This window comes from Pelophylax lessonae, assembly GCF_965119305.1.
Source record: "Pelophylax lessonae genome assembly, chromosome: 4".
Lineage (NCBI taxonomy): Eukaryota > Metazoa > Chordata > Amphibia > Anura > Ranidae > Pelophylax > Pelophylax lessonae.
Window position 1 is genome coordinate 62,122,299 of NC_138771.1, and position 24,718 is coordinate 62,147,016.

Here is a 24,718-nt window from a genome sequence, read left to right on the forward strand (position 1 = left end):
TACAAGACATTTTGCATAAGAGATTACTGACACCACCCATAAACAATTGACAATGGCTTACATTAACACATGACAACTGAATGCAGACAGGGCGACTCTGCCACAGGACACAGATTCAGATACAAAAGACACCTGATATTGACACAAATGCATAGGGAAACCAAAGCCATTCATGTACAGTTTCTGTGAGACATGTTCTATTGTCAAATTGACCAGTAAATTGTAAACCAGTTAAAGCAGTTTTTTCCCGCTTAAACGTGCCTTAAATATGAGCTACACTTGCAATAAAATCAGTTGTGACTGCGCTAAGTTTGAGTGCTATGTGTCGCCATAACTCCCGGCCGGATGAGGGGAAATTCACTATCTATTGGGGGGTTAGCAACTGAAGGGCTGTATATCATCGTGATTGCCTCCTGACGAGATTTGAGCTAACAGGAAGTGTTAGATGCAATAGCAGATTTAGTAGAACTCTACACAAGCGAATAACAAATTAAAGCCCAGCACTTTTTAAGGTTTTACATAAATACCTTTTTTTTTTCCTTTTGGGATAAAGGATTTAAATACAGGTCCCTCTCAAAAAATTAGCATATTGTGATAAAGTTCATTATTTTCTGTAATGTACTGATAAACATTAGACTTTCATATATTTTAGATTCATTACACACAACTGAAGTAGTTCAAGCCTTTTATTGTTTTAATATTGATGATTTTGGCATACAGCTCATGAAAAACCAAAATTCCTATCTCAAAAAATTAGCATATCATGAAAAGGTTCTCTAAACGAGCTATTAACCTAATCATCTGAATCAACTAATTAACTCTAAACACCTGCAAAAGATTCCTGAGGCTTTTAAAAACTCCCAGCCTGGTTCATTACTCAAAACCGCAATCATGGGTAAGACTGCCGACCTGACTGCTGTCCAGAAGGCCATCATTGACACCCTCAAGCAAGAGGGTAAGACACAGAAAGAAATTTCTGAACGAATAGGCTGTTCCCAGAGTGCTGTTTCAAGGCACCTCAGTGGGAAGTCTGTGGGAAGGAAAAAGTGTGACAGAAAACGCTGCACAACGAGAAGAGGTGACCGGACCCTGAGGAAGATTGTGGAGAAGGGCCGATTCCTAATTTTTTGAGAGGGACCTGTATATTAGTAAAAAAATTCCATTGTAAGCACCCAGTGGTAAAGGGTTTGTCTCCACCCCTACCCTCTCTCTACCCATCTCAACCTTCTAACTTTCACTTTTGATGGGCAGCTTGGTTTGTAAAAGGAAGTTGAAAAAAAACATACTCACGGTCTGGATCACCAGGTGGGAAAAAAAAGGAAATGAAGCCTGGAAAAAGAAAATAAATGCAGCCACCACGCTTAAGGATTGGTAAGATGCAATATATAACATTGTTTGCTTTTGAGTTTCGATACCGTTTAAGGCAGCTCATTAAAATGAATGAGCTGCCAATGCACCCTTTACAGAAAATCAGATGTGACCCTTTTTTTTGTAATACAATGCACCGCCATAGTGGAGGTGTGTTTTCTGCAATGGGATGCCATTTAAAATGAATTGCACTGTAACCCAGCAACACATGTAATGCTCTACAAAGCAGATGTGTAAATGGGCCTCTATTAGCACTAAAAGATGTCATCTACCATTGCTTATTTTTCTTTTGGCCATACTTCTCCTGTGGGTCACAGGAGTGCACTTCGTTCTGTGCTCCTGTGACACATTTTCAGCCAACAGTGGCCTAAAGTCTGCTATTGGCTGATGTCACTCTGTCAGGCCAGGCTCTGGAGAGATCCTGACTTTATTATCAGGATCCACCCAAAGGCTCGGACCGGCAGCTGGCTCAGCCTCTTAGAGAGCTGCTGGGAGACTAAGCCAACAGCTCCCGCCCTCGTGAGTCCTGGAGGGACAGAGCAAAGAGCTGGAGACTGACAGCCACTGGCTCCCTGCTCACTGAAGACCAGGAACTGAGCGATCAGCGGTCTTTAATCACTCAGTTTTCCATCTTGGAGGCAGTGGAAGTCGAAATGATGCTGAATCCACCTAGGTAAGTATGATTGTTTTTTCAATTCTCTTTTAACCTCCCTGGCGGTATGATTATGTCAGGAATTATGTACCAAAAGCGGTACAATTTTTTTCATGGAAATTTGGCATTATGTATTATAGGCCTACAATTCTTAGTAATTACTGACTTAAACCTGACCAAAACAAGACTCTAGTAGACATCCCAGATGTGATAAATTTGAAACACAAACGCATGAATTATAATCGAATCAATAATATAATTTTATTATATAATATAATATATATATATATTATATAATAAAATTATATTATTGATTAGATTATAATTCATGCGTTATATATATATGTGTGTGTGTGTGTGTATGTATATATATATATATATATATATATATATATATAATAAGTGTTATGTGTTGTGTTTTGTGCAACGTTTGAATTTCCCTCCCAGGTTCAGTTTAAGATAGGCACCCACCAGCATCTATAATCATTTTATCAGCAACCATCGAATGATCACATTTTTCTAGCAAAAAATTTAATGAGTTATTGTATAACAGCCAAATCTCTATTGATTAGTATTCATGGTGCCACCATTTCTTTGCACAATCGACAGGGAGTAGTAGCAATGGCGGGAGGATTTTACAGCCCATCTGATCAACATCCCAATGAGTTATGTTCATCTGTCACATCAGTTTTCTATCCATTTATGGTTAGATTGCTGTACAGCGACCATATGTTGTGAATGATCTCTGTGGAATCGAATTGTCTAGACCAGGTCTTCCCAAACCTTTTTGGGCTGAGACCCACTTCTGAATACAGTTATTTTTCGGGACCCACTTGCTTGTAATTGAATATTGTAAAGCGCTACAGAATTTGGCGCTATATAAATGCAAATAATAATGATAATGTATATTTTAAAGAGACGTGAATGTTAAATTAAAAATATCAATTTACTACTTTTCAATTTATTATTGAATACACTTGCCAGATTTTCCAAGTGAGGGGTCAGAAACCTGTGGCATATAAGAAAAGTTGTAAGTAATCCACACCCTCATAGACAGTATAAGGCAGGCAAAGGACAGAAATCAACCACCCCGGGACAGTGATCAGCAGGCTATATGGCACTCACCCTCTTTTCTCTCCCAGCGGTCCACAGTGAAGGTGAAGCCCCTGCTTGCCCTCTCCAGGGCCTAGCACACCTCACCCAGAGTCTCCATGATGAGGAGCTCTATGCTGCTCTTGGTGTCCTGGCTCTTCTCCTTCAGATCCTCTACTGGGGTCACAGAAGCTGCCATGAACTCCTGACACCGCTGGGCCACCTGGTCCTCCTAGGACACTGAGGCTGCCATCTCTGCCTGCTATAGCTGAGAGAATTGCGCCGCCAGTCTAGCCACCACCGCTGCCGCCAGTAGGACCGAGGAGCTGGCTCTGCACCCCATGAACATATTCTACACAACTGCCCACATACGTACTCACTGATGCAAGTATTCTCCTTGCGGGAAATGCAGACCAGCCTTTGTAAACTGCATGGGCGGGGACCTGAATCCATTGCGATTTGACTGCTCTGGCTCTCTGTAATTTGCGCAGGCTCGCACAACATAATTTAAGCAGGCCCTCTCTCAGTGATTTCCGGCTCAGCGCGACCCACTCAAACGCAGCTCCCGACCCACAGTTTGGAAACTCCTGGTCTAGACATATAAATCTGCTCACTCCAGTTTTGTTGTGACATTGTGTGCTCATTGATGCCCAGGACTAGGCAGGGACTACGTTTGTGTGAAGAATCTAACATTAAGGCTGGGTTCAAACTTATGCGAATTGGATGTGGGTTTCCCTGCATCCAATTCACATGACAGGAGAGTGTGACCGACTCTCTATGGAGCCAGTTCACACAGCTCAGGGGGGAGGGCCTGTATGTCTTTGGCTCCGAATCAGGTGAGAATTGAGGCAGAGATTCGGACTGGATTCGCACCTGAATCGGTGAATGGGGACGCACCAAACCCCTTGCTGTGACCCGCGGCCGCATCAGTGTGAACCCAGGCTAAGGTAATTTCCCTGACCTAAAGATGAGCCTTCACTGTGTGCAGCAATAAAGTACAGAGTCCCTCTGAAAAAGAAACTTGTCCCAGGTCACTGCACATTGTAACTTGTTTGTTGCATTAGGAGGGACTCCACTTCCACTCCACTAGTCCATCGTACCTCTGTTACCTCACACCCAGTAACGGAATAGGGTCCCACCGAGCACATAGCGCGGACCTCATGTGTGCTCATTAACTCCTCCCTTCCCATACCTTGTGACCAGGCCATAGATCTCCGTAACGTGGGTATGGATATGGTTGCTATTGGACCTTTTACCTTACCAGGTACCACACCTAAAGACTGGTTGCCTCTAGCTTGTTCCTTCACTTTGTTACTTACAGCAACTACACACCTCTTCTTAACTTGCCAAGTTAACCCTTTTGTAGTAGTGTTATTTCATACTCCACATGTGCCCAGGTTCTTTGGAAAACACCAGAACCAACATGCACTCCTTTGAATAACTTCTGACCAGTTTCATAACGGTTAACATAACTTTACTGAACATGATTAAATGTTCAATATGAACAACTTTCTGTTTCTAATTCGAACTAGAATAATGTAGTGGCCCAGGCATACCTCTGTGTGGTGAGAGTCTATCATGGCATTGTCCATGGCTTGGATGTCCTCCGCAATTCCTGGTTCCTTCAGCAGGGCTGCAAAGAGCCTGCAGCATTTGAATCCACTGATACCTGCATTCTCGTTCCTGCTCCAGCAGCCTTGGACTTTAGCTGATCCCTTTTCTATAGCACAGGTAGGCTGGCAAGGACCAAAAGCCCAGGAGCTGAGCTAACACACTTAACCCCTTTCCCATCCCGGGCCAGCTGCTGGCCAGCAAAAGTGTACACATTTTTCTACCTGGCTACACATGATTGGATGATTGAAGTCAAGAGCTTCATTTCATTCAATAAACTAAGTAAAATTTCACTATGCTAAGCAAACAGCCTGGTATGCTAAGCAACATAGTTTTTTTTTTTTTTTTTAAGCCCGTGGTGTGTGAAACACACTCAAAAGTCTTACACCCGGTGCATAAAAAAGTGCACACATGCAAACGTGAGACACACAAAAAGTGCACAAGGCATACACATAGCCATCTTCCGAAGAGTAAGGGCCCTGAACCTGATCCCCCGGGGCGCGAAGCTCCTGACGGGGACTGAGGTACTCACTTTGGTCCGCCCAGCCGAAGCCAGGCAGACCCCGTTCTCCAGGGGGACTGCCGAAACAGCCCACCCCAAGTACTTGGTGGGGCTCTCCCGAAGGGAGACCCCATGAGAGAGGGCGAACTAAGCCAGAAGGCCATATCCACCCCCTCCCAAGACTTTCAGGGCAGGCTCGAGGACCTACGCCATACTAGTCGTACAAGTGACAACTTGGTTTACTGAAAACTAAGATGACATTTTTGTATGTATCTCCAAATATTGGATATTATATAATAAGCCTTCCAATCACAGTGACAGCAATTTCATTTCTTTCCCCTGTAAAATGCCTCCATTCTCTGTGTAATAACACTTCATCATAGGCTGGATAGAGTTTTCACACAAGGCAATTTACAGAACCATGAGAAGTAATCAAGTGATCCTGCAGACTAATCCTCTAAGCATCCCGTCATACTGAAAAAAGAAATATTGTTAATCTTCATGTCTCAGCAAGATAAGTCAACTGTGACTTCAAAATATTGTTTATGATTAACAAAGCTTGACTGTATCTAAAAATCAGGAATGCGAGTAAAAATAAAATAACCACTAGATTTACCAACATAGTGTAAGAGGCTCAAAAAATCATCAATTTTCATAGACTCCTGAAAGCGGTCTTGTCTGTAAAACTGTCAAAAACATAAGTGTGTGATCAAAAATTCATTAAAGCCCAATGTACATCTTATGAAGGTAGAAAGGTTTATAATGCCTTTAAATGGGCATTAGGAAGGTTTGAAAAATTGGCATTGACAATTAGAGGAAAAGCCTAATTTTGCATACAGTTTACCTGGCATTATCTCATGGCCCACTGATCATTTTTTTATAAGGTAAAGCCATTGTTATTTTAATAGAAAAAAAAAAAAAAGAGACTTTACAAACATATTATACTTACCTGCCCTGTGAAGTGCTTTTGCACTGGACAGCCCAGATCCTCCTCTTCTCGGGTCCCTGGCTGGTGCTCCTGGCCCCTCCCTCCTGTTGAGTGCCCCCACAGCAAGCAACTTGCTATGGGGGTACCAAAGCCAAGCCGCAGCTCTGTGTATCCATTCTGACACAGAGCCATGGTTTAGCCCTGCCCCCTCTGCTCATTAGCTAACTGAGTTTGATTGACAGCAGTGGGAGCCAATGGCACCGCTGCTGTGTCTCCACTAATCAGGAGGGAGAGTCCTGGAGTGCTGAGAAATTTGTGGACATCGCTGGATCGGGAGGGGGCTCAGAGGAGGGGGGGGGGCGCTGCATGCAAAAGGTTTTCTTTTACCTTAATGCATAGAAGGCCTTTACACACACACATGAACTTTAATGGCATCCCAGTCTTTGACTGTAGAGTTCAATACTGAGTTGGCCCACCCTTTGCAGCTATAACAGCTTCAACTCTTCTGGGAAGACTGTCCACAAGGTTTAGGAGTGTGACTATGGGAATGTTTGACCATTCTTCAAAGGTGTTCTATTGAGCTGAGGTCAGGACTCTGCCAGTCAACTTCCCCACACACTAAACTCACTCATCCATGTATTTATGTACCTTGCTTTGTGCAGTGGTATGCAGTCATATTGGAACAGGAAGGAGCCATCCCCAAACTGTTCCCACAAAGTTGTGAGCATAAAATTGTCCAAAATGTCTTGGCATGCTGAAGCCTTAAGAGTTCCCTTCACTGGAACTAAGGGGCCAAGCCCAACCCCTGAAAAGCAACCCCACACCCTAATCCCCCCTCCACCAAATGATTTGGACCAGTGCACAAAGCAAGGTCCATAAAGACATGGATGAGCGAGTTTGGGGTGGGGGAACTTGTCTGGCCTGCACAGTGTCCAGACCTCAACCCGATAGAACAGCTTTGGAATGAATTACAAACATCAGTGTCTGACCTTACAAATGCGCTTCTGGAAGAATGGTCAAACATTCCCATAGACACACTCCTAAACCTTGTGGGCAGCCTTCCCAGAAGAGTTGAAGCTGTTAAAGCTGCAAAGGGTGGGCCAACTCAATATTGAACTCTACTAAGACGCCATTAAAATTCATGTGCCTGTAAAGGCAGACGTCTCAATACTATTGATAATATAGTGTATATCTTGTATTAGGGTATTTCATGTATCTAAAGCCTTATTTTTAGTTTGGATAGAATGGAAAGGGTTAGAACGTCTGTCTGGTTTTTATTGCTTTCTGCGCTCCTGTATCCCTTCATGTTTCCTGGTGACAATTGTCACTGGGACTAGAGGAGGAATTTTCCAATGAGATTTTCTCTCATTTCCCATTGTATCCACAGAATAGGAAGTGATGGAAAAACTCTACAAACAGACACAGGTTGCACAAAGAAATCCAATGTTTTGGCTTTAGATGTGCTACAATCAATTATGGGAATGTAGGAGATTGATATATGGATATGAGCCACAATTAAATGATTTGTGATTAAATTTGGAGAAAACCAGTAATATGCATATTTCAGATTACATGGCCTTCAGTATGTATTGACATAGGACAACATGTTTGTGGACACATCACTATTGAATGTACAGTATTGCATTGCACATCTAGATTTTCACTCTGCTCTGGTGAATAGACACAGAATGGGGTAGTGATGGATTTTTACAAAAAGCAACTGAATAGTGCACATAACTGGAGGTTCTGGCAAAGTTTGAGGTCAAGTTTATAAGTAACATTGGTGGATCATTGCTCAAATCAAAATGGTCATTGCACACACATGTTCTGGATTGTGCACGGGATTGTGTGCATGTGGATCAGCTTGTCCAGGTACCTTGTCAGGATAATGGAAGCCATTTAGGAAGTGACTAAGGAATAAAATAAAAGCCTTAATGGCTCCATAAAGAGGCAAATCAGGACTGTCAGATGGTACAGTCCCTTGAGGCTAAGCAGTCTTTTTTTTAGCCCTCTTTCTTTAAATATTTCAGGTTTCATCTCCATCAATCCCATATTAGCACTAGGTGACTGTCTTCCATTGAAACATCTAAGGTATGTCTTGATCTTTTTACCAGAAAAGGAAACATCATGTCCATGGAGCGTCAGTGTGAGGGAGCTGTGTGCCAGATAGTTCCATAACAGGGGGTGGGGAAGCAGGACTTCCCAAAACCCTGCTTTTCTGGTGACCATTTTGGGTGCCTGAGTAATGATAAAGTGAACACATATGGCACTTTTCCACTGCAAGTACCGGCTCGGCTCTACTCGACCCTGCTTGGCCCGGTTTGCTTTTCCACTGCTGGTACCGCATGGTACGGTGTTGGAACGGTTCGGTATGGTATGGTTTGCTTTTCCACTAAAGTAGTACTAAAGTTAAGTGGGTGGGATAACAACAGGGTGGGTGGGATTCTCTGACCAATCAGTGGCTAGTAGTGATTGTGGGATAAGGTACTGGGTATGGTACCTCTTGGAACCACAATCGAGTAGGTACTGTATTTGAGAGCCGTACCGTTCGGTTCCATGCAGTGGAAAAGCGCCGCCGTACCGTACCGAACCGTTCCTACACCATACCATGCAGTACCAGCAGTGGAAAGAAGTGATGTTTATTAAACGGGGGAACAGTAGACCAGATCTGCTGCCAATCCTTCTCAGTCTTGGTGCCCTTTAGGTCTTTTTTCACTTGTAGATGCAAGTGTGAACTGTGGGACCTCCCACTAGCATCTTTAAAAAGGCAACCATGCCACCAACACCATTCATTCTTAAGTCTACTATGTGTGCTTTCTGAGATCTGTGGTGTCCTATAAACCTTCCAATCATTACCAGACTCCATTGATATTGGTGGGATCAGATAGTCCATTATCGATAGACACTGTACTCTTCTGATTGCAAAAATCTTGGCACTGAATACCTCCCATCTGCATCTGTCACTGACTGTATCCGCTCAGGCAAAATGTGCTATACAGATTGGTTGGATCCCATGAAAGGCTTCCGTAGGAAATAAGTTTACATATGTATTTCATATTGTATTGTGCACCAAAAGGAGGAAGATGTCAGGACAAATTCTAGTTTTTGGTTCATTATTTTTAATAAATGTGTTGTAAACATATCCCAAAAATCTCACTCATACTAAACCTTGCATACACCTTTTGTTCATAATACCTTGTATAAATATAGGACTCACACACGTTTACATGACTTTTTGCATTTATAAGTGAAAGTTAATTTCCAAAGCATGTGAAAATAAATTATGCATACGGCAGATGCATTTCTCTGTTTTCTTATATAAATATAGAGCTTAATATACATCTTAACATAGCATGTAAAAATAGGACATCTAGAAACTGCATTTGGTTCAAAAGGTAAAATGTACAAGTTGGCAGGTTTTGTGCAGAAGAAAACCTTTGTGACTTTAAAGGACAGGTCTACCTTTTAAACACTATGCTAACCCAACTGACCCCTGGCCCTCCCAAGCCAAACTGCACTAACATATCCTCTTCCCTTTCAGCTGCTTTCTTACCTTGGCAGGGCTGTGGCCCACTCCATCATTTATGGCCCAATTTAGGTCAATGGTGACTGAGTGTGTAGTCACAGCCAGTGTTGAAGAGAATTTAATCCAATGGGCTATAAAAATCTGAGGTGGCAACCGCACAGAAAAGGTAAATTTCTAAACTCATACTAAAAAGGTAAACTAAGTGGACTTTCTCACTTAAAGCTGAACTCCAGCTTTTGATACACTTTACATAGTTTGTTTGGGCCAGCTTGGCACAAACGAACTATGTCCCTCACTAACATATGAAGCCGCTGGATGTGGGGGGCTCATGAGGTCACAACCTAGTAATACTGTCTTGTCAAAAAGATATTAACAGTGCTAAAGCATGGACTCCTGTATTTATGTGGAGTGCACGGGTTCCAGGCCAAGACTTTTCTCCAAGCTGAGATAAAGCTTGCCCCTTTGAAATGATAAGTCACCCCCTTTCAAATAATAAGTCTCTCAAATGAACCAAGTAAGCAAGGGTGAGGGCAAAGCTTAATTTTGGCTCGGAAAGAAGATCAGGCGCTGTGTATAGTCTTGACCTAGAATCCAATGGGCTTCACGTATATTTGAAGATCACAAGGTGGCTGCACTTCAGTATTGCTGTTATCTTAGGCACATTTTATGTCTTTGCCGTTTCACTTTAGAGAGACACTGGGGGAGATTGACTAAAACTGTTGCAGTCAGCATTTGGTGCAGCTGTACATGGTAGCCAATCAGCCTCTAACTTTAGCTTGTTCATTTAAGCTTTGACAATAAAACCTGGAAGCTTATTGGTTTCTATGCAGAGTTGAATGGGATTTTGCACTCTCCAATTTTAGCAAATAACACTTACTGTCTCCTTGCTCATTTAGGACAATTTTGCAGTGTCTGTGTAAAGCCCAACCTATGACCACCTTATATTTACCACTTTAGTGCTCCCTTGACTCCACAACTGCAAAATACCTGATGCTGCTGGATATCCAGTGCAGCCGGTGACCTTTTCCCATGATGCAGTGCTCAGGTCTATCCGAGAGGCAGGGGTGAAGTTCGACACCCAATATTTTTCTGGTGCTCATGATGGAAAAAGAAACAGCTGAGGCACACTGGATTTGCAACCATAAAGTATGGTGGGGGGAGCTTTATGCATTGACTGACACTTTGCCATTAATGGGAAACATCTCTAAGCATAGTTAAACTTTTCCCTGGTTAAAAGGATCATTGGTTTCAATTGTGCACTCAAACTGCTCTTAACAATGTTGCACATAATTAGCATTGTTATTCATGTGTGTAGGTATACATAAAGTGTATATAGAGAGAATATGCAAATATGTGTGTAACAAATACATTTTTTTTCTATTTGGTTTTCTTGGCTTCTTGTGAACCAATTAACTTTTCCAATTTCATTGGCAATGTAGCTCTCCTTATGGCTTTTACTTTGTTATTAAGCAGATTAGCTGCACATTCCTTTGGATACAATGTCATTCATTCTAGCACCAGCAGTTATTAAATAGTTCATTATGCCCCCCCTTTACAACTGGACCAACAGTATTTCAAATAGGCTGTATGCAAAAAAACAGCAAATACCAATACAATTAGTAAGAACTGTTATCATTAGCTGTCCGTGTCCTATTGTCCTTTTGTCACAAGCATTACTGGTTCTGCTGTGAGCTGATTTGGTATCCATACTTGGCACATTCTTGGTCAAGATCTCGGAGCATTTTGTCCTCCTTTGGTCTATATAGGCGCACAAAACTGTGGGTCTCTAGCAATATTCGGTTTAGAGTGTGTTCATAGTTGACATGTCTCCTGGCCATCAAAATATATTCCCTTTTCTCCAGCAGGTTGGGACAATCACAGATGTTTGGAACCCAGATGTATTCCCTTCTCAGAATAGGGAAATTGTTCTTATACGTCATAACCACCTGCACATCATAACGTGTCTCCTTCCCCACAATCTTCTTGCTGATGATTCTTCCTCGGAACACTGCACATTTCAAGCAAACATAAAAGCATTTTCATTACTAAAGCTTCAGCCGAGCAGGGTCTACACGTCTGTTGGCAGAGCTAGAAAAGAAATTACGCTGACTTACCAAAGTCCTTCTGACAATATTGCTTCATTTTATTTTCCCTTCCTTTGATTTTCCGGCATTTTCCACATTTGTCTGCAATTAGAGAGAGTAAATCAGGTTATATTTTTAGCCTTAAAAAGGTAAAAAACCAATACAGACTCAACATCAAATTATTACAGATGTCTTATAGCCTCCAACAGATTTTCAGGTCTACAGAAAATCTGAAAAACAAGCAGTCATTTTGGTCAAAAATAAATGATTAATCTTCACAGTTACACTATATTGTCAAAAAGTATTGGGACACCTGCCTTTATCCCATAGGGTTCAATTTGGAGTTGGCCCACCCTTTGCAGCTATAACCGGTTCAGCTGTTATGGGAAGGCTTTCCACAAGGCTTAGGAGTGTGTCTATGGGAATATTTGACCATTCTTCCAGAAGCGCATTTGCGAGGTCAGGCACCGATGTTATACGAGAAGCCGGTCTCCGCTCTAATTCATTCCAAAGATGTTCTATCGGGTTGAGGTCAGGCCTTTGTGCCTTTGTGCACTGGTCCAAATCATTTGGTGGAGGGGGGATTAATGTGTGGGATTGTTTTTCAGGGGTTGGGCTTGGCCCCTTAGTTCCATTGAAGGGAACTCTTAAGGCGTCAACATACCAAGACATTTTGGACAATTTCATGCTCACAACTTTGTGGGAACAGTTTGGAGATGGCCCCTTACGGTTTCACCATGACTGCGCACTAGTGCACAAAGTAAGGTCCATAAAGACATTGATGTGCGAGTTTGGGGTGGAGGAAGTTACAGAACACATATGGGATGAATTACAGTGGAGACTGCGAGCCAGGCCTTCTCTCCAATGCACTTCTGAAAGAATGGTCAGAAATTCCCATAGACACACTCCAGCCTTGAACATAGATATCAGATATTCTAGCCAACAGCTTAACTTGTATAAGTTCTGGAACCAACAATTTTTTTTAAACATTCTCACACAGAATATATACAGCACAGGGAAACATCCCCCTTCTGATCAAATTACCACAACACGTCAGGTGCCTGATTACATTTCCCTATGCAGATGAAATGGTGTACAGAAATAGAATTAACCTGAACTATTTACCTAGCCATCTGGACAGAAATAACGTGAGTTCATCAACAATTAACAATGGGACAGACAGGCTTAACAGAATACACATCACACCTTAATACACAGACAATAGGAAGAGACCACCAGTAACAGACTGTCCATCTCAGACATTGAAGAACATGGAACGGAGGTCAATGCGATTGATTCTGAACATGTTCATTGAAAGAGCTAAACAGGCCAGGAATAGTCTTCATATATTTCTTGAGATACATGGTTAATAAATATTACTGTCCCATTTGAAGTAATCCAAACCATATTCTCAGTGTCCATTAAGTACCTGCCCATCATTTCCTTGGTCACCCTGTGTCCCTAATAGACACAGGGTGACTTACAGATAAGAGGGGCCTAGGGGGCTGAGAGAGGGATTTCCCAACCTCTCCAAGGTAAGCGGTGTTCCACAGGCCCCCATCCAAAGTGACTCCCATCACATAGACTAAGACTGGGATGCCATTAAAGTTCAGGCAGGCATCCCAATACTTTTGACAATATAGTGTACCTTCTGATTATTTACAAGATGTATGAATAAAACCTTGGATACAGTACAAAGGACAATCGAACACAAACAAAAACTCTATTTGGAGCCCCTCACTTATGGCCAATAACATCTTACTGACCAGAAATATCTATCACAAATACACATTGCAATATGTATCCAATGGCCACCTATCTTTAGAGTGCTTGTGTATCTCTCACACCAATGTGTAGGTTATGCAACCATTATCCACAACTTCCATGGTCAATATTTGTCTCATCCCTCTTCACAGATCTTCTTATTGGTCAGCAAGACTAAACATTGCATATGATTGAACATAGAAGGTACTGGGAGTGGGTAACAATGTTAAATGACAAAGCACAGAAACGTTCCCTATCATCTGCAATAGACTGCTAGCGCAAAAGATTAGGCCCATATGCTTTAAGCAAATCCAGGAAATTTCTGTGTGAGGCCTTAGATGTCAATTCCTATTTTCTGATTTTCAACCCTGAGGCAACGAAGCAGAAAATGATCAAGTCCAGAAATCAAGGAATGGCTGCTTCCATAACTGGCTTCTCACATTGGTATTTTATTTTGTGGCATATTTCTTGACATGGAGTAGCATTTGTAGCTCATTGTCCCCCCATGTGAACTTCTTACATTAGAGTCACTAACAAAAATTTGTTTGTATCTAAAAAATGTATAAATCAATATACACTATATTACCAAAAGTATTGGGACACCTGCCTTTACACACACAGTAACTTTAATGCCCCTCAGCCATAGTCCGTAGGGTTCAATATTGAGGTGGCCCACCCTTTGGAGCTATAACAGCTTCAACTCTTCTGGGAAGGCTGTCCACAAGGTTTAGGAGTGTGTCTATGGGAATGTTTTACCATTCTTCCAGGAGAGCATTTGTGAGGTCAGGCACTGATGTGGACAAGAAGGCCCAGCTCACAGTCTCCGCTCTAATTCATACCAAAGGTGTTCTATCGGGTTGAGGTGCAGGCTGGTCAAGTTCCTCCACTCCAAACTCGCTCAGCCATGTCTTTATGGACCTTGCTATGTGCACTGGTCCTAATCATTTGGTGGAGGGGGGGTTATGGTGCAGGGTTGTTTTTCAGGGGTTGGGCTTGGCCCCTTAGTTCCAGTGAAGGGAACTCTTAAGGCGTCAGCATACCGATTTCATGCTCACAACTTTGTGGGAACAGTTTGGGGGTGGCCTCTTCCTGATCAAACATTACTGCGCAGCAGTAGATAAGGCAAGGTCTATAAAGACATGGATGAGTGAGTTTGGGGTGGAGGAACATGACTGGCCTGCACCTGTCCTGACCTCAAACCGATAGAATACCTTTGGGATGAATTAGAGCGGAGATTACGAGCCAAGGCTTCTCATCTACATCAATGTCTGACCTCACAAATGGGCTTCTGGAAGAATGGTCAAACATTCCCATAGACACTCCTAAACCTTGTGGACAGCCTTCCCAGAAGAGTTGAAGCTGTTATAGCTGCAAGGGTGAGTCAACTCAATATTGAACCCTACGGACAAAGACTGGGATGCCATTAAAGTTCATATGCATGTAAAGGCAGGTGTCCCAATATTTTGGTAATGTAGTGTATGTTAGCTTAAAAAAAAATGACCGGCATACCTCCAAAATTTGATAAACTTCAAACCCTTCTAATTAAAGCAGAACTAAACCCATTGATTTAAATGTTTCTTAAAACAGTTACATTCAAGGCATTCTGTAAATGATAACTGTCACAGTTGCTTGTGCTCTCACTTGGAACTATCAAGCTGGGGTCTTAACTGATCACATGTGCAGCACCATGGCACTTATGTATGGATCAAACAAAGATATGATGGCAGCTTTCTTGGCTATAAAGAAGATTACTGTGATTCTGTACTTGCCAAATATGCTGCAGAAATCTCCCTCCACTAGGTTTGGCTGCAACCATTTTAACTGTGGGCAGCTGAAGCTGCAGTATGTTCACTTCCTGGATTTACACACGCGCGCACACACACACACACATTTATATATACAGACAGACACACTCACACCACTGCTTGCCTGCACATTTCTCCTCTCTTGATGAATACTCATGGATCTCTGCAGTCCCCTGTTATCTCTGCCCTCATCCAGCTCTCCTTGGTTCTCCTATGACTCATCCCTGCTCCCTTGCTGGAAAACTCTCATGAGAGTTTGGAGAGAGAGCTATGCATGATATCATTAGCCTTGGCTAATTACCAGACACAAAAAACAAACAAATTTGAAGCCATCATAAATATACATTGCATGCTTTACACTGCAGTGTTTCTCAACCTTTTTTAGTCAAGGCACACTTTAAAATCATGGACAGTCTCAAGGCTACGATGTTCTAATAGTTTTACATAATGCAGCAGCATCAGCACGTAGGACACCCAACATCGGAGGGGATTTATTCTTACAAAGCAAATACAGTAGTACTGACTAGTAGGGATGGACTCAGGTGTGTTTAGATTGTACCCGCCAGGAAGCCCTCACTGCACACCGCCATTCATAAGCAGTGAGGCATTTCCTGGCCCGCTGCTGCACATACACATGCTGCCTATGATTGGCGGTGTGCAGTGATGGCTTCCTGGTGAGGGTGATCCGAACACGCCTGAGCCCACCATTACTGACCAGTATTTCAGTTTTTCTCCTCTCCCTCAGTTTCTCTCCATCACTCAGCTAATGTGACCCCAGGGTTGGCGTAGAGTGGATGGGGAGGGTCAAACAAGGATGCTGCGCAGGCGATCAACACCCTTCTTATCAACACTGGTGACATCACTGGTTGTTAGGATGCCGGTGGCTGGAAGGGTGAAATGGTGCACAATGAAAACCTGTGGCTTTGTCTAACTAAAAGGCAGGCTTGATCCACCTGCTGGCTTTTATACATTTTTGGGCAATTTTTGGCATTTTGCCAGGGCACCCTTGAAGAAACTCCAAGGCAAATTGGTTGAAAAAGGCTGCTTTACAGTACAACTTGTGTAGCACCCTCCTAGGTAGGTAATAGGTAAAGTAAAAGCTAGCATCTTCATCTGCTTATCAGGGGAGCCTAATCAGTAGTTAGGCCTGTTGCATGTGTCCATGTGCAATTCATCTGGGCTGAGGGATTGTCCCCACTGGATCCAATAGGGGAGCCTATTGGACAGTGGAGGAAACCCAGCCAGTGACACACAGGCTTTTGTAACTATCCCAGGGGGTTGGCACAAGCAGTGGTGCATCCTGTGATATGTTATAAAAGCCAAGGGCACATGTGACAGGGTGTCTTTGGGCGGGAAGCCAGGTCCCAGGAGGAGTGTGACGGCTGTCTCTCCTCCTGTCTGTATGGAAGGTGGTCACAGGTGGTCGGCCTAGTGAGCCTGAAGTGTGGTGCTGAGCCCGGAGGTCCAGTGGATGCTGACAAGTGGAGTTGAAAGCAGAGCAACCTTGGAAAAAACAGTATCTATGAGTATCGGGAAGCTTGCCAGGGGTCTGCCCAGGAAGGGGACCACTCCAGTGAGAGTCAGTGGACAGGAGCTAGCACACACACAGCAAGTGAGAAAGGGGTGCCAAGTTAGGACCCTGAAGAGAAATTATCACAGGGTCACATTCTTTATATTAACTTCAGTGGCAAGGTGGAGCAGCAGCCTTGCCGCACACACTACAGCTAGTTGTCCTCAGATTTGTGCATAGTTGATAGTTGGAGTATCCCACTCATCCCTTCTCCCATCCCAGTTCTGAATGAAACACAAAAACCAAATCCCCTGGACTGTTCATTGTCTGAGCCAAGCATCTAGAGTGATAAGTTTCCACAGACTTTTGCTACGGGTAACCCAGGGGAATCCAGAAAGTGCAATTCTCAGCAGTCCTCTAGGGGGCAGTGCTACACTTGTGCTGGAGACTACGAATGGTAGAGTCTGTTGGCACCATGCAAAGACTATAATGAAGGTCCATTTTGAACAGAACAGATGCTCTGGTCAAACATTTGCTGGTTCAATGTTTCATACCAAAAAAAAATGCAATAACGAGTCTCCAAGTGTGCATACCCTCTGTGAGCAAGAACATGCCCTCTGAGCAGCGGGAAGTCTAATGCCGAATCTTTTTTTTGCTGCAATGTTAAAAATATGAATCCGCGATGACTGAAAATATTTGATTTCAAGCAGAACAATGGAAAGTTCACCTAGGGACTAAAGCGGAGGCACCATTAATATCTCTGCATTACAGAATCTTTTCCAGCAGGGTACGAGGAGATAAAATCAGACACTTGTGAGGCCATGTTCCTGCCTCCAGAGAATAAGACTCCGATATAACTCGTGTTCACCACATATCAGTCTGCTACAGCATCATCTGAAAAAACAAAGCTGTGAATGCTCACACACCCCATTCCTTTCCACACTGGTGGGAGTTCACCATACATCCCCGCTCGCTCGGGAAATGTGGGCCTGGCACCATGCCAGCATGTTTTTGCCAAATAGCTGACATCCTAACTTTTTTTTTTTTTTTTTCCAGATAATTTTTCTGCATCTTTGCTTTGCCACTCCTGAAATGATATCCTGTTAACAGATCAAAAGGTAACATTTACAGCCAGCCAAGCAGAAACTATGAGGGAAAAAATGGGGATTCAATTTTACGGCAGAATTAGCAAAAAGCAAAAGTCCAAAACAGAAACAAACAGAACATCCATTGCTACTTTCAACGCTGAGCCTCATTGATCCTAAGATTAAAGCGGTATTATATCCAAAAATAAATATGCGATATATTGCATCCTACCAATTATTAGATGTGGTGGCTGCATTTGTTTCCTTTTCTATTTTTCTCCCTTTTTTACCTGGAGATCTGGCTAACACACTTCCTGTTCTAGTCCCGATTCACATATGTGTGATGGCAGACATTGCATGTGATTCAGAGCGTCCTGCTCTGAAAATCACATGCAATGTCTGTGCGATGCAAATTCAGTCATACAGATAGTATGGCTGAATTTGCATCGCATTCGGACAAAACACGCACAGGACCCTTTTTTTTTTGGCCCGCAGCAGAATCGGATCGCATGGTGGATCACACCTATGCGATCCAATTCATGTCCGAACTGACAGTTCGCACTGCGATATGTGAACTGATCTGGGGGTGTCGTTAACTTTGTATTGACGCCCCCAGCCATTCGCATATGGCAGTGTGAACTGCCTGCGATTTGAATGCGATGCGGGAACCCGCAGTGAATTCTCAGGGTTCCCGCATCGCATATATGTGAACTGGCACTTAGGGTGACCACCAGTGGCGGCTGGTGCTCGGTAATTTGGGGGGGGGGGGCGGCAAACCAATGCCCCCCACCTTGGTTGGTCAGTCGGGCGCCACATTCCCACCCTTTTTTAAAGCCTATTATAGCCTCTGGCTCTAATCACGTGCTTCAAAAAAAACCCTATTGGAATCCATGCGTCCAGTGCCTGCATGTAAATTAGGGGGCCGGACGCATGGATGGGGGGGCGGCGCCCCTGCACCCCCAATGGATGGACAGCCCCTGGACTCCACTCCACTGGAGGAGCAAAAGAGCCACTCTTGGACAACAGAATCGGGATGGGGAGGGAGTCCAGTGTAAGTTCGCCTTACACTTATACTTTAAAGTGGATCTAAAAGCTCAAGGTCTTTTACCTTAATGCATTCTATGCATTAAAGTAAAAAACTTTCTGGGTGCAGCTCCTCCTCAGCCCCTCTAATACTTAACGGAGTCCCATACCAATCCAGTGATGTGCACGGGAGCAGCGGCTCTCCCATGTCTCCCTCCTGGCTCACACTGCAGTAGAAACCATTGGCTCCTGCTGTCAATCACAGCCGTTGAGCCAATGGGGAAAGAGCGGGGACAGAGCCAAGCTACGCTGTGTGAGTGAATGGACACACAGAGCATGGCTCGAAAGCAAGCCTGCTCCAGTGCCCCCATAGCAGGAGGCTTGCTAGTGCATAAAATAAGAACCGCAGAGGTGATCAAATACCACCAAAAGAAAGCTCTAATTGTGGGAAAAAAGAGGACATCATTTTTTGAGTACAGTGTTGCACAACCGCACAATTGTCAGACCACTTGCCGACCGCTCACTGAGCTGGTACTGCGGCAAAGTGGCTCGTTATCGTCCAGCCCCCTCTCAGACACAGCGGGAGTCGGGCCAGGGGAGGAGGGGCGGTGATCACCGCCGCTCTTCCCCGATCGTCTGGGATCCAGTGTGGAAATCCGCCCACTTGTCTAAACAAAGCGGGCAGATCTCCTCTGTGACAGACAGTCACAGATTACAGGATTCAGCATAGCTGAACCTGCGATCTGTGTCTGTGTCAAACAATCCCCTCCCCCCACACACGTCAGTAAGCATGAGGCATACATTTAACCCCTTGTTCATCAATAAAGTTAACCCCTTCCCTGCCAGTCATTATTACAGTAACAGTGCATATTTATAGCACTGATTACTGTAGTAATGTCACTGGTACCCCCAAAAAAGTGTCAAAAATGTCAGTTAGGGGTCCGATCTGTCCGCCGCAATGTCGCAGTTCCGCAAATAAAAAATTGCAGATCGCCACCATTACTAGTAAAAAAATAAACAATAAAAATTACAAATCTTTCCCGTAGTTAGTAAACGAGATAACTTTTGCGCAAACCAATCAAAATACGCTTATTGTGATTTTTTTTTTTACCAAAAATATGTATCAGAAAACAAATTGGCCTAAAATGTTAAAAAAATTTAGATTTTTTTATTTTTTTTGGGAATGTTATATATCAGAATGTAAAAAATATTTTTTTTTTTTTTCAAAAGTGTTGCTCTTTTTTTCAAAAATAAAAATCACACAGGTGATCAAATACCACCAAAAGAAAGCTCTATTTGTGGGGAAAAAAAGGACATAAATTTAATTTGGGTACAGCGTGGCATGACCGCGTAATTGTCTGTTAAAGTAACGCAGTGTCGAATCACAAAATAAAGCCTGGTCAGGAATGGGGTAAAATCTTCTGGTCTTAAAGCGGTTAAAAATACGCTCATTGAGGATTTTTTTATCAGACATGTAGCTAAATACATTTTGGCCTAAATATATGACAAACATTGAATATATTAGATATTTTTTAACTGTCAAAGTAGAAAATGTCAATTTTTTCACAGAATTTTCGCTCTTTTTTTATTAATATCGCAAAAAATGAAAAGCGCAGAGGTGATCAAATACCACCAAAAAGGAAGCTATGTTTGTGGGAAAAAAAGGACGTAAATTTCGTTTGGGTACGGCGTCGCATGACCGCGCAATTGTCAGTTAAAGTCACACAGTGCCAAGTTGCAAAAAGTGGCCTGGACGTAAAGCAGGAAAATCCTCCGGTGGTAAAGTGGTTAAAGTAATGCAGTGCCGTATAGCAAAAATTGGCCTGTCTGTCATGAAAGGGGAGGGGGGGCTAAATCTTCCGGAGGTCAAGTGGTCAGCTAATGTAATCATGACACAGTTACATTATATTCTAGTAATCTTTTGCATCTCTGACATGTTTCTGCAGAGAAGTTCTGGCCTTAATTCAGCAACTCTTCTTGTGGTCTCTACAGCCCCCTAACATTGGTGCTGGCTCACCCTTTCACTGACGTCATCATGGGACCCACAATTCCTCCCTGAAATCTCACACAATCCCCACATTTAACTGCACAGCACAACAAATGAAACATGTGGAGATCTGGATGTGAGTTGACTTGACTGACAGCCAGCCCATCTGTCTAGTAGTTTATTTAACACCAACTCATCTGTTGCTATACTGTAGTCACTACTGTCGAGTGAACTGCACATTCGATATGGTATGTGATCGGATACATTCTGCAAACCTACCAACTATTTGGCCTTTTTTTCATGTATGTAAAATAAATGGCTTAAAGTGATTCTGTTGCGTCAAAAAAAATAATATATGAAGATTATATCGCAAAACTGTCCTCTAGAATGGAGACCGTAAATGCTCATCTCTCCCATTACCCTCATCATCATATTTCTTTGTAATGGAGAAATCACCAACAAAAGACTTTTCAGAATCCAATACTACCTGGAGTTTCACTTTCTTAGTCCCCCACTGCACTCAGTGGCATGATCTGCTGAGCCGGACACCGAAGTCCCTGCTATACATTGTGGTGGCATAGAGTTCAGTAACACACTTCCTATCTTATGGGGTCTTCACTCTACTGGAGGAACAAAGGAGACACCTATGGACAGCAACCATGGGTCTAGCTGGGTCCATTGGACACAGGCAGGACTTTGAGAGAGGCAGCAAACTGACGCTCAAGATTTTTTTCCAGCAGTTTTGTGTGTGACAACTGCCCCCCTGGGCCGCTCCACTGCCCTGTAAAAATGCTGCCCTGCTGCCCTCAACACACATACTCATAGTGTGCGTACTGCCGGGGCTGGGTACCTACGGGAGACCGAGAGCAAAGATCCCTTTCCCACCAGCTCCGCCAGCAGTCGATGTTCGGGTGCAGCTTGCATTTCTATTGGGTAGAACTGGAGGAGTAGATGCGACTGGCCTTGTGCCCGGGCCCGCCTCCTTCTGCTCACACCCTTTGATGGGCGTGATTTTGTTTTTGTGGGGGGTAGCATTTTATTCTTGGACCCAGGCAGCACAATGTCTCGGGCCAGCCATGGACAGCAACATTGTCAGTCTGGGAAGAGGGTAGTGTTAAGCAGGCCATACATGGTGCGAATTTCTTTCGTTGCAGGAAAGAAATTTGCATGATTGCCCCATCAACACTGACAGTGCTGACGGGTATACCTCCGGCCGAGAAATTGTCTGCTTCCGGTGGGGGAGCATAGGAAGCCTTCCTTGTTGGGAGAAGACGGTGATTGTCGCTATTGGATATAGCAGCTGCTGGCGATAAGCGCAAGAAACTCTGGCAGGCTGGTTGTACCTAAGTTGATCGATCAATCGACTTGGTACATTCAGCCTGCCCATTAACGGTTCGACTCTCGGCCGTTTCAGCAGATTCAAATCGTGTATGGCCAGTCTTAGATGCACTAGCAAAATTAGATGAACTTTCACTCGGTGGCAAGGTCTGCAGTGACACCAAAGTCCCCGCTGTGTCCTGTGGTGGCATAGGGTTCAGCAGGAGGAACCACTGAGAGCAGCAAATCCTTCTATAAATGATGTGACTAGCCAATAAGTCAACCCATAACTCCAAAGAACAAGAATTTAATTTCTCCATCAAGATATTATTCATTTAAGTCCACAGGTGTGGCATATGGCATAGACCCCACTTTGTTTCAAGTAAGCCATACTCAAGCTTCATTGATACTAGGAAAGACAAAAGGTCCACTTCTCTGCAGAGTCTTTCCTAGGTACAGTACCCAGCAGGCCAGAAGAACGACATTGGAAATAAATAAATCTACCAGTCTACATTTGGATCACAGAGAAGGGATCTGGGTCTTGTTATGGCAGAAAGGCATTACAAATCATAGCTCAGGTAAGACTCAAGGTAAGGGGTTTTCTTTACCTACAAAACAATTATTTTTAGATGGGAGACATGCAAAACAGAAGAAGCTCAATTAGAGTCCCTTCATTTGTAAAGCCACATGTTCCCCTGGATAAAGAATGTTCATAAACAGTAGTGCTGCTGGGTAGATTAGTTGGATTGATGGAGGATATTTCATCTCATACATTATATAGTCAAAAGTATTGGGACGCCTGCCTTTACACGCATATTAACTTTTCTGCCTGTATTTCCCATTCATTCTCCACCTACCTACTGTAGCAGAGTGTCCCAGAGAGAGCCAGGAAAAGTCCTGTTCGGGGTTTATACATCACCCAGGCATCTCTCGTATACCTTTAGGGATCTCTGAGCCATGATCCAGTTCGGATCTTGGCCCTCTTCACCAGGCCAATTTAATCTTACCTGAGACAGACAGCAGTGCTCTCTCAGCCTGGGAAATTAGACAACGTTTGTCTAGGAGAGCAGAAGGTTGGTAACACTGTCAGTGTGTGTCTTTGGAAGCTGGCAAGCTGTAGGCTTGCTCAGTCTGTGTTAGTTAGGGACTGCATTGTGTGTAGTAAGCGCCGGAACATGGCTAGGCTTTTGTTTATTATTATTATTCCTGCTTGTTTTCCTTAAAGCACTGTACAGCACCTGTTTATAAACTTGTATATAGCACCAATAAACACCGCACTGTTTGTCACTACCTCAGTGGATTTGGTATCTGTGCCTGAAAGACCGCTCATCCCAGGGAGCTTTGCACTTGCTACCTGTTCCCCAGCTTACACCACCTAGATTGCTTTCGAAGATGAACAGAACTAGACACCTTTAAACATATCTGGTGGGATTGTCCTAAGGAGTACATACATTATATTATAAAAGTATTGGGACGCCTGCCTTTACACGCACATGAACTTTAATGGCATCCCAGTCTGAGTCTGTAGGGTTCAATATTGAGTTGGCCCACCCTTTGCAGCTAAAACAGCTTCAACTCTTCTGGGAAGGCTGTCCACAAGGTTTAGGAGTGTCTATGGGAATGTTTGACCATTCTTCTAGAAGCGCATTTGTGAGGTCAAGCACTGATGTTGGACGAGAAGGCCTGACTCACAGTCTCCGCTCAAATTGATTCCTTAGATGTTCTTTTGAGTCGAGGTCAGGACTCTGTGCAGGCCAGTCAAGTTCCTCCACCCCAAACTCGGTCATCCATGTCTTTATGGACCTTGCTTTGTGCACTGGTGTGCAGTCATGTTGGAACAGGAAGGGGCCATCCCCAAACTGTTCCCACAAAGTTGGGAGCATGAAATTGTCCAAAATGTCTTGGTATGGTGACGCCTTAAGAGTTCCCTTCACTGGAACTAAGGGGCCAAGCACAACCCCTGACAAACAACCCCACACCATAATCCCCCCTCCACCAAATGATTCGGAATAGTGAAAAATAGGCAGTTAACCTTCCGGGCAGATAAAAGTAGTGTGATAAAAACCTGAACGGGTCCTAACCCCTCACTACTACTGTATATCCAAAACTGAACATTTTTGGATTTAGATACACTTTAAAAAATAACAACCATAACATATGCAAAAATGGAAACACATGCCAAGCTCTAAATGCCTATTAGCCACATAATTCTACGCAATACTACAGAACCAATATTTAGTTTAATATAATTATACCTATAAGCTATTCTGTACTCTGAATTCAGTATAAGGCCATGGATGTTCACTGAAGACAGCAGCAGCAAGCTTCTAGGATATTTCTGGAATATCAGTCCCATTTGTAGTCACTGACTTTGATAAGTAAACTACCCTTTGAGCATCAGGGCATGATAAAACACATTTATTAATATCTTAATCTGTTAAGAACAGGATCAGACTATGAGCAC

General features: G+C 43.4%; 1 protein-coding gene across 1 annotated transcript in view; it reads right to left on the minus strand.

The window, feature by feature from the left end:
- Positions 1-11,002: 11,002 nt before the first annotated feature.
- The window catches only part of LOC309554011 (ADAMTS-like protein 5), a 141,192-nt gene continuing 127,476 nt past the window's right edge, over positions 11,003-24,718 (minus strand). The window contains exons 12-13 of the mRNA XM_082255531.1: positions 11,794-11,865; positions 11,003-11,687 (exon numbers count right to left, since the gene is read on the minus strand). Coding sequence (XP_082111657.1) covers positions 11,353-11,687; positions 11,794-11,865 — 407 coding nt within the window. The 3' untranslated portion in view covers positions 11,003-11,352. The remainder of the gene's footprint in view (positions 11,688-11,793; positions 11,866-24,718) is intronic.